Here is a 10,525-nt window from a genome sequence, read left to right on the forward strand (position 1 = left end):
ATATTTTAGATTCTTCAAAGTGGCCACCCTTTGCCTTGATGACATCTTTTCACACTTTTGGCAATCTCTCAACCAGCTTCATGAGGTAGTCACCTGGAATGCATTTAAATGAACAGGTGTACCTTGTTAAAAGTGCATTTGTGGAATTTCTTTCCTTCTTAATGTGTTTGAGCCAATCAGTTGTGTTGTGACAAGGTAGGGGTGGTACACAAAAGAGCCCTATTTGGTAAAAGACCAAGTCCATATTATGGCAAGAACAGCTCAAATAAGCAAAGAGAAATGACATTCCATCATTACTTTAAGACATGAAGGTCAGTCAATGCAGAACATTTCAAGAACTATGAAAGCGCTATGATGAAACTGTCTCTCATGAGGACCGCCACAGGAGAGGAAGACCCACAGTTACCTCTGCTGCAGAGGATAAGTTCATTAAAGTTACCAGCCTCAGAAATTGCAGCGCAAATAAATGCTTCACAGAGTTCAAGAAACAGACACATCTCAACATCAACTGTTCAGAGGAGACTGTGTGAATCAGGCCTTTATGGTCCAATTGCTGCAAAGAAACCACTACTAAAGGACACCAATAAGAAGAAGAGACTTGCTTGGGCCAAGAAACATGAGCAATGGACATTAGACCGGTGGAAATCTGGAAATTCTTCAGCGATACACCATCCCATACTGTTTGCGTTTAGTTGGACTATCATTTGTTTATCAACAGGACAATGACCCAACACACCTCTAGACTGTGCAAGGACTATTTGACCAAGAAGGAGAGTGATGGAGTGCTGCATCAGATGACCTGGCCTCCACATTCACCGACTTCAACCCAATTTGATTTGTTTAACACTTGTTTGATTACTACATGATTCCATATGTGTTATTTCATAGTTTTGATGTCTTCACTATAATTTCTACAATGTAGAAAATAGTAAAAATGAAGAAAAACCGTTGAATGAGTAGGTATGTCTAAACTTTTGACTGGTACTGTATATATTATGAATACAGTATGTATGTAATTATGTAATCATACATGTCGATATGCAGTGGGGGGAAATATTATGGTGTAAGTTGCAAAGGAGGAAAACTAGAGGAAGTCTATGTTAAGTTCAGTTTACTGTCTTTACTAATGATCAGGATTTCTGAGCTACAGATCTGACAAATGGAATGAGATAGAAGGAAAGTGGAGATCAGATCTGACAAATGGAATGAGATAGAAGGAAAGTGGAGATCATATCTGACAAATTGAATGAGATAGAAGGAAAGTTGAGATCATGGAAACACAACTTACATTATCTCCGTTCTTGCCTGGGGGGCCCATTGTACCACGTTGACCCATGGGACCCTACAGGGAACAAACAAGCATGAAGGGAGGTGTGTGTGTATGTTGCTTTGGGTCAAAGGTTACTGGGGTATAGTATACATTTATTATGACTATTATAGATCACAAATGACAGGGCTCACTGAAATATAATATACACACAAGTGTGAATAGTCAGTGTGTGTGTGTGTGTGTGTGTGTGTGTGTGTGTGTGTGTGTGTGTGTGTGTGTGTGTGTGTGTGTGTGTGTGTGTGTGTGTGTGTGTGGGTGTGTGCGTGGGAGGTGGCTACTACAACATGGTCATGGACAGGAAGTGATGCGTTCAGAATGTGTGTCAATTGATACTGATGGGCACAGGAAGTTGTAATGTTTGTATACTCACAGCACCGCCAGGCTCACCGGGCTCGCCAGGGGGACCATGATGACCGGGGGGACCCTGGACATGAACACAGATCAGACCATATGACACAGAGTATTTAAGCTATAACATTTATTATTATAACAAATGATGGGACATTTTCCAGAACCAAATTAATCCTAATCCTGTATGTACTAAAAGGCTTTTTCAAAGGAGATTCTCCATTGAGCATGCTTTTTAGTCCCACTCTAGACTTAATCTCCATCCGGGAAACCAGCCCTATAAGACGTACTGTTTTAAGACATAAATATACTACATTGTATACTGTAGAAATGTATGCAGAGTCTCTAAAACAAACTATAGACATGTTATGGTCAGAGGGAACATGGGAATGTAGCTGCTATAATAAACACAGATGCAAATAAATGTTTATTGTCAAAAAAGAATGAGATGAGTGAGGTTGGTGTTGTTGACAACACATCAAATGACTAATGAGAGGATACTTACAGTGTTACCTGGTGGGCCAGGGAGACCACGGGGACCCATTGGGCCCTGTTGGAAACACAACAACCAATGAATCAATTAATCCATTTGCAGCAGTACTTTACCTCCTTTGATTGAGATAAAGTGATTGTGTGAGATATTGTTAACTAAAGGATAAAATAGCTGATGATTGTGAGCGATCACTACCAGAGGACTACTGCAAACCTGAAAGCATTGTACTGTTTAAGCACTAGCTTAGTATAAACTCTACTGTGTCGACAGGATCCATGATCTTCTTCAAAAACACCAATACTAATCTGGTCTGCCTGGGGTCTGGCTATGTGATTGCGTAACTCTGACTAATATTTTTGTAGATGTTTGGTAATAGACAATGGTTGGCCATTTGTGAAGACAGTTTTGCATTGCAGCAGTCCACATTATCTGTGTTTCATATAGTTAACATAACTGTTTTGATACTGTCTCTTATCAGGGTTCCTGAAGGGGTTTGTCTCAGCGAGGACCATTTTGGAAAAAAGTGTTTTAATTACTCCTTTTATGTTCTATCCTCTGGGAATACAATGTCCATGTATATCTTGCTGTATATGTTTTTACGCAAATAAATTCAATTAAATTACATGTATCCTGGAAATGTGGCTTCACTCTCAACACTAAACAGCACAGAGGAAGAAAAAAAGCAGTTTGTACCATTGGTCCCTGTTGGGCCTGGCCTCCGCTGGATTTCTCGTCATAACCATGGTGCATCTGAGGAGAGAAGTTCTGGAGGAAAGGAAAGAAATGATCAATTTGTTTCTAAAAATAGTTAGCTTTGGATGTTTCTAAATACATAAAACATAGAGATGACAAAACAGCAAAATATGTTTATAACTAGTTACAACTGTTAATAACACTGCCTGTAACTCATGTTAATAACTGGTTACAACTGTTAATAACACTGTCCGTAACTCATGTTAATAACTGGTTACAACTGTTAATAACACTGTCCGTAACCACGTTTCTAATTGGTTATAATTGTTAATAACACTGTCCGTAACTCATGTTAATAACTAGTTACAACTGTTAATAACACTGCCTGTAACTCATGTTAATAACTGGTTACAACTGTTAATAACACTGCCTGTAACTCATGTTAATAACTGGTTACAACTGTTAATAACACTGTCTGTAACTCATGTTAATAACTACTTACAACTGTTAATAACACTGCCTGTAACTCATGTTAATAACTGGTTACAACTGTTAATAACACTGCCTGTAACTCATGTTAATAACTGGTTACAACTGTTAATAACGCTGCCTGTAACTCATGTTAATAACTGGTTACAACTGTTAATAACACTGTCCGTAACTCATGTTAATAACTGGTTACAACTGTTAATAACACTGCCTGTAACTCATGTTAATAACTGGTTACAACTGTTAATAACACTGTCTGTACTGTAAGTCATGTTTATAATAGATTAGAACTGTTAATAACACCGTCTCTAACTCGAACTCAAACAGGGTTCTGGTCAAAAGTAGTGCACTATATAGGGAACAGGGTGCCATTTGGGATGTAGCTTTAGTCATATAGGGTGAAATAACAGCTTGCTACATCAAACAATTCATTCGAAAATGGGGCAAGTATCTACTAATATCACTATTAACGAGGAGGAACCTTTTCTATCTACTATCATAACAGATGTGTGCCTCTCTGTTTTCTCTTTCTAGTCCAGGGCTCTCCAACCCTGTCCCTGGATAGCTACCATACAGTAGGTTTTCACTCCAACCCTGTACCTGGATAGCTACCATACAGTAGGTTTTCACTTCAACCCTGTTCTTGGAGAGCTACCCTCCTGTAGGTTTTCACTCCAACCCTGTTCCTGGAGAGCTACAATCCTGTAGGGTGTCACTCCAACTCTAATCTAGCACACCTGATTCTAATAATTAGCTGGTTGATAAGATGAATCAGGTTGGTTTCAACAGTGGTTGGAGCGAAAACCTACAGGAGGGTGGCTCTCCAGGAACAGGGTTGGAGTGAAAACCTACAGGAGGGTAGCTCACCAAAAACAAGCTTGGAGAGCCCTCCTCTACTCTAACTCCTCTCCTCCATAACCCTGCCTTAGATCAGAGAACCAGGGAGCTGTCCACTCACCACTGGTGCTGAAGGGAGCAGGGAGCTACTATAAACTCACCACTGGTGCTGAAGGGAGCAGGGAGCTACTGTAAACTCACCACTGGTGCTGAAGGGAGCAGGGAGCTACTGTAAACTCACCACTGGTGCTGAAGGGAGCAGGGAGCTACCGTAAACTCACCACTGGTGCTGAAGGGAGCAGGGAGCTACTGTAAACTCACCACTGGTGGTGAAGGGAGCAGGGAGCTACTGTAAACTCACCACTGGTGCTGAAGGGAGCAGGGAGCTACCGTAAACTCACCACTGGTGCTGAAGGGAGCAGGGAGCTACTGTAAACTCACCACTGGTGCTGAAGGGAGCAGGGAGCTACTGTAAACTCACCACTGGTGCTGAAGGGAGCAGGGAGCTACTGTAAACTCACCACTGGTGCTGAAGGGAGCAGGGAGCTACTGTAAACTCACCACTGGTGCTGAAGGGAGCAGGGAGCTACTGTAAACTCACCACTGGTGCTGAAGGGAGCAGGGAGCAACTGTAAACTCACTGCTCTCTAACTCAGTTGATATTTCCTCTCAGGTAAAAAGCATGGATGTAAATAACTCTGGTACAAGAGTAGTAGTAACTGGACAATATCCACAGGAATAGTCAGTGGATATTGTCTTGTCATGAGGTTACTTACTCCACCGCCAAGACCAGGAGGTCCAGGGGGGCCTGGGGGGCCGGGAAGGCCAGGCTGGCCGTCCATGCCATCGTTACCGGGAACACCCTCAGGACCCTGGAGAGATGGACAGACAGATAGACAGACAGCTAGTCAGTAACAGAGACATATATATTGACAGACAGCTACTCAGTAACAGCTCAGCCTTCAACAACCCATGGCTGAGTTACTTAAATAAATAAAGTTCTGTGTGCACTGCATTACACAAATTCAGGCCTATCTTCTAATGTACTTCATAAGATAAATGATATTTTAATTGGTATAGACCTAAAAGTGGTGGTTGAAGTGGTGAAGTAGTGCATGCTGTGAATAGCAATTCTGGCATTGTTGATTTTTTTTCTTTAAAATGTTTAAAATCATTCACACCGGTTGGTATGCAAGTGCTGGTGTAACCTGTGTTGCAAAGGTCAATGTTTATGCTAGTGCTGATTTGACCTGGGTTGCAAAGGTCAACGTTCAAACAAAGGTCAATAGGTCAATATGTTTAATATTTGAAAAATCTATATCTGTCAATAGAAACTAATGTCAACCTTTACTTTTAAAGACTTGTGTAAGTTAAACAGTTACAATAACATTGTACAGTAAAAACTCTACTACAAATTAGCTTTGCTGTGTTTAATAGGTGTGTTCAATATGTGTATTCAATGGGTGTGTTCAATAGGTGTGTTCAATAGGTGTGTTCCATAGGTGTGTTCAATAGGTGTGTTCAATAGGTGTGTTCCATAGGTGTGTTCAATAGGTGTGTTCAATAGGTGTGTTCATTAGGTGTGTTCAATAGGTGTGTTCCATAGGTATGTTCTATAGGTGTGTTCAATAGGTGTGTTCCATAGGTGTGTTCAATAGGTGTGTTCAATAGGTGTGTTCCATAGGTATATTCTATAGGTATGTTCAATAGGTGTGTTCATTAGGTGTGTTCAATAGGTGTATTCCATAGGTGTGTTCAATAGGTGTGTTCAATAGGTGTGTTCCATAGGTATGTTCTATAGGTATGTTCAATAGGTGTATTCCATAGGTATGTTCTATAGGTGTGTTAAATAGGTGTGTAAACTCAGAACCTAATTTCACTGTCTAGTTACTCCATTTGATTCTGTACTGAACAGAAGCAGCAGATTAGCCAAAGACCGTCTCCTGCTCCTATCCTTCCAAAATGTCCACCTGTGTTTACAATCCTTTACAGTTCAAATCCCAACCTCCACCTCAAGCACCACTTCTGCAAAGCCATGATTCATCAGAAGAATCAATGACACTAATCCACCGTACCAGAATATGCTTTTCCTTAGGCCTCTCATGGAACATCTAAACCATAGGACATGTCGCAAGCAATACAATTTAATTACACAAAATAAACAACTTCAAGTTGAACTTAAGTTAAACTTATGTCCTAAGTTGAACTTGAAACTTACATCATCACCCTTGGGGCCAACTCCTCCCTCTGGTCCCTATGGGAGAACAACAAGAGGAAGAGAATCAGCTGTGCTACAGTGCTCCTTTCACTGCACTCCAATGAGAGAGGTATAGTCCTACTGAGGCACCAATGAGAGAGGTGTAGTCCTATTGAAGCACCAAAGAGAGAGGTGTAGTCCTACTGACGCACCAAAGAGAGAGGTGTAGTCCTACTGAGGCACCAATGAGAGAGGTGTAGTTCTACTGAGGCACCAATGAAAGAGGTTTAGGCATACTGAGGCATTTCAATGAGAGAGGTGTAGTCCTACTGAAGCACCAATGAGAGAAGTGAAGGCCTACTGAGGCACCAATGAGAGAGGTGTAATCCTACTGAGGTAGCAGTATACTTAGCACAAATAAAGGCATTGAACGTTTGTTTGGTGGAGAGTCAAATGGTAAGCCTAGAGCACATTCGAAAGGTATCACAGTTTGAATGAATTGAAATGAATAGCATACACCACACATTTCAACAAATATTACCCATAATGAACATAATGGGCTCATTTATGATGCCTGTAAGCAGGCCAGAACTGTCATTATTAAATAATATGATAACAGTCATGCACCAATGGAGGCTGCTGGGGGAAGGATGGCTCATTATAATGGCTGGAACGAAGCTAATGGAATGGCATCAAACCATGTGTTTTATGTATTTGATACCATTCCACTGATTCCGCTCCAGGCATTACCACTAAGCCCGTCCTCCCCAATTAAGGTGCAACCAACCTCCTGTGTCATGCACTAATACATTTTCACTGACATAAATCAATCTTGGGAGTAAAATGTGCATAAATACCTCTGTCTCAGACACTACTGGCCCCTGGGGACCTATGAAATCAATTGAGAGGAAAATATAATATTATTATTACCCCTTATAAACTCATATCAAACATGAACTGTGTAGTAGTACTATCCTGTAAACAATGTTTCTCAATGTACAATAATACTGTGTTGATAATGAATGCATGATGGCTGGACCCCATACAGCAATGTGAAGACATCACAGGCTTAATGCTGATTAGGCCTATATATGAGGAGATGTGAGTGTAAAATGAATCTGCACATCCACATCTCTAGCATTTAACAGGGTTAATCCATTCATTAAGGTGGAGGGAAAAGAAAAGCAATAGTAATATCCAATTGAATGATTTGCTTCTCATCAATAAGGTATCCACAGTCCATTCTAAGTAATGGCCAGCCCAGTCTGGGCAGTGTAGACTAAGGGCTGCTCGGTTCCTTTCGGGTTTGTCCCCCTCTGTCTATAACTGGAAACATTGCAGTCAACTGGTGCCACTAGGCGGTGCCAGAACACTACCACAAAGCACAGGTGGGCGGCAGGTAGCCTAGTGGTTAGAGTGTTGGGCCAGTAACCGAAAGGTTGCTAGATCAAATCCCCGAGTTGATAAGGTAAAAATATGTCGTTCTGAACAAGGCAGTTAACCCACTGTTCCTAGGCTGTCATTGTAAATAAGAATTTGTTCTTAACTGACTAGTTAAATAAATAAAGGTAAAATAAATATAAGGTCATCAAAGGTAGGCTACCCTCCGTCTCGGAGTCATCGGGGCAGATAGGACAGCATTCGCCGTTGGGGATGATAGGGTCGGCGCAGTCGGTTGTGTCCTCACAAATCACTTCGTCACACATAACGGTTCCGCTGTCGCAGACGCAGATCTGGCAGGGTTCAGGTTTCCACACATCCTTATCGTTGTACTGTTGGCCGTCCAACGAGCAGCTGCCGAATCCACCTGGGAAGATGGAGTTTTGGAGACGCAAGGTAAGTCACATGGCAAATAAATCTATCAGAAGTGACATCATTTAAACAGAAGGCCTCATACTTCTAACGTGTAGGCTAAACCCAAACCTCTTCAAATAAAAATGTGACAATGCAGGAAAAACTAGAAAAGAGCAAACCAGTCATGACTGTGAAACTGAACTCCTGCCACAGGTACTGTAGACCTAATGTAGGATCCTAGGAGGCCACTCTCAATGAATCGACATAGGCCTAAGATTGGCAAGGCCTAGACCTACCAAGATCCCAAAGGCTCAAGGCCCAACTTGAGAATCCTTTAGATATTTATTAGATATAGGCCTATTTACAGAATATTTAAGAAAAAGTAGACTACAGAGACCCTACTACTCCCTACTACAGGCATAACTTAACTGAATGTCCTATTGTGTTGCACTGGTTGTTGCCTTTGCAGTAGACCAGCATGGGGGTGTCTAATGGGAGTTGTAACGTGGTCGGTAAAAATGGGGGAGCCGCCCCCTCGAAACATAAAATGTTTCCAAATGCAATGAAATGCTTTGTGGCATGCATAATTACCAAGGCCTATGTTTGAACTTTGAACTACAAGCGATGCTATAGCCAACATCAGACAGGCCTAGGCCTATAACCAACATCAGACAGGCCTAGGCCTATAACCAACATCTGACAAGCCTGTAGGGTCTCTAATTGGGGTTCCGGTGGGTCCCTATACATGCAATTGTTAATATCTACCACATTGTGGCGCTCCCAGCCTGTACAATGACAAAATCTACCGAGCCACATGCCCCTCCCTGCCACTATATCCAATCTGATCAATTGATGTCTAGACAATTCCATTGAAGACGTCATAGTTAAACTATTTTCACTTAATTTGACTCCCTGGTTTAAAGTTACTCTAAAAGAAGCAATGGAAACTTATTGTTGCAAATTCCATTTGGGTTTGTTAAATAGGTTACAAACTTCCATTTATACTAGTAGGCCAATGGGGAATAAGGCGTGGCTTTCCTATTGTCTAATCTTTGAGGAGCTTTTTCCAGTCCATGCATAATTCGTTGTTGCGTTGTTCATAATATAATTCCTAGATTTTGGTGATATAGGCCTCAGATGCAAATAAACTTTTGTTCTGAGCTTTTTTTCTGAAAAAGATGTCCTCATTGCTTATTTTTATTTAATTTACATCAGCAATATATATTTTTTCAAGTGGTTTGTAAATGTTTAGTTTATTCCAATTCCATCTGAACATCATGTCATCATTGCGCATCCAAGCTTTTGTAGCAGCTAGAATTTCCCTTGCCCGAGGACATGGAACAGCGCGTGAACAGCGATGGCAGGGGCGCGCTAAACATGTGTCTGCACGCCAGGGAACGAACGCTCAGCCATGGAAGCAGAACAATATAAAATCCTTGTTCAATGCATCGAGCTTCAGAGCTCCAAAAGCAATGGTATAACCCCTTTGATGATGTTTGCTGACAATTTAACGCCATGTTTCCCACAGGGTAGGTAAGCATCATTTGTAACATCCCAAACACAAAAGAAAGGTGCGCAGCATCCTTTTACGCGCTATCCAATTCTTCCTGCGAGCGTCCCTGTCCCATAATCTCATATAAAGTGATACTTACTATCGTCCTCTCCTTGACCTCTCGCCAATAGTACTGTTGCGCTCAGCAACAGCGCTAACCGAATATCCACAAAGCTGAACATGTCTAAATATTAGACATGTAGACTCTTTGCAGCAAGGGGAATCCTGGTTTTACTCCTCAGACTCCAAACATAAAACGTAGTGTCCGGTTCTTTGTTACTCCAATCCAGACCCTGACAGAACCTCCCTACTGCCTAAACAAATGAGTAAACTGGGCTTTTATATGCCAAACTTTTGGGGAGGTCCTGGGAGCAGAAGATAACTTGTACATGTTCAAGTGAAAGGAGTCCCTCCTTCACAGTTCGGGGGGGAAGGGCGGCATTTAAAACATGTAAAACAAGTTCACATTTTGGTTAAAACGTGGACATTCAAACACCGGGGCTGTCATCTTCCGACTCCATGGATATTTTTTTCTTATTCAAACGAACTATTTTCAACCCTACTTTAATCTTGATAGTAGCCTATTCAACTTGAGGCAACTTGTCAGGAACGTTTTTAAATCCACATTTTGGAACATGCCATCAAGTGTTTCATTATTTAAATTGCGTTGTAAGCTAAGTATTTTATTTTATGTGGAATAGTAACAGCTGGGTTTAGGTTGTGCAATTTCAGATGATGTTGTTGCATGTGGATGTTTTCCAGCAGACACCTTTGTGTCATGGAATATCAGAA

General features: G+C 41.4%; 1 protein-coding gene across 1 annotated transcript in view; it reads right to left on the minus strand.

Moving 5' to 3' along the window:
* Nucleotides 1-10,100, minus strand: part of LOC106610502 (uncharacterized) — a 29,463-nt gene extending 19,363 nt beyond the window's left edge. The window contains exons 1-9 of the mRNA XM_014209886.3: nucleotides 9,834-10,100; nucleotides 7,991-8,194; nucleotides 7,245-7,276; nucleotides 6,409-6,444; nucleotides 4,967-5,062; nucleotides 2,865-2,936; nucleotides 2,184-2,228; nucleotides 1,701-1,754; nucleotides 1,289-1,342 (exon numbers count right to left, since the gene is read on the minus strand). Of these exons, the coding sequence (XP_014065361.1) occupies nucleotides 1,289-1,342; nucleotides 1,701-1,754; nucleotides 2,184-2,228; nucleotides 2,865-2,936; nucleotides 4,967-5,062; nucleotides 6,409-6,444; nucleotides 7,245-7,276; nucleotides 7,991-8,194; nucleotides 9,834-9,915 (675 nt within the window). The 5' untranslated portion in view covers nucleotides 9,916-10,100. The remainder of the gene's footprint in view (nucleotides 1-1,288; nucleotides 1,343-1,700; nucleotides 1,755-2,183; nucleotides 2,229-2,864; nucleotides 2,937-4,966; nucleotides 5,063-6,408; nucleotides 6,445-7,244; nucleotides 7,277-7,990; nucleotides 8,195-9,833) is intronic.
* Between the last annotated feature and the right edge of the window lie 425 nt (nucleotides 10,101-10,525).

The sequence above is a fragment of the Salmo salar genome, chromosome 01, assembly GCF_965601325.2.
Source record: "Salmo salar chromosome 01, fSalSal1, whole genome shotgun sequence".
Classification (NCBI taxonomy): Eukaryota; Metazoa; Chordata; class Actinopteri; order Salmoniformes; family Salmonidae; genus Salmo; species Salmo salar.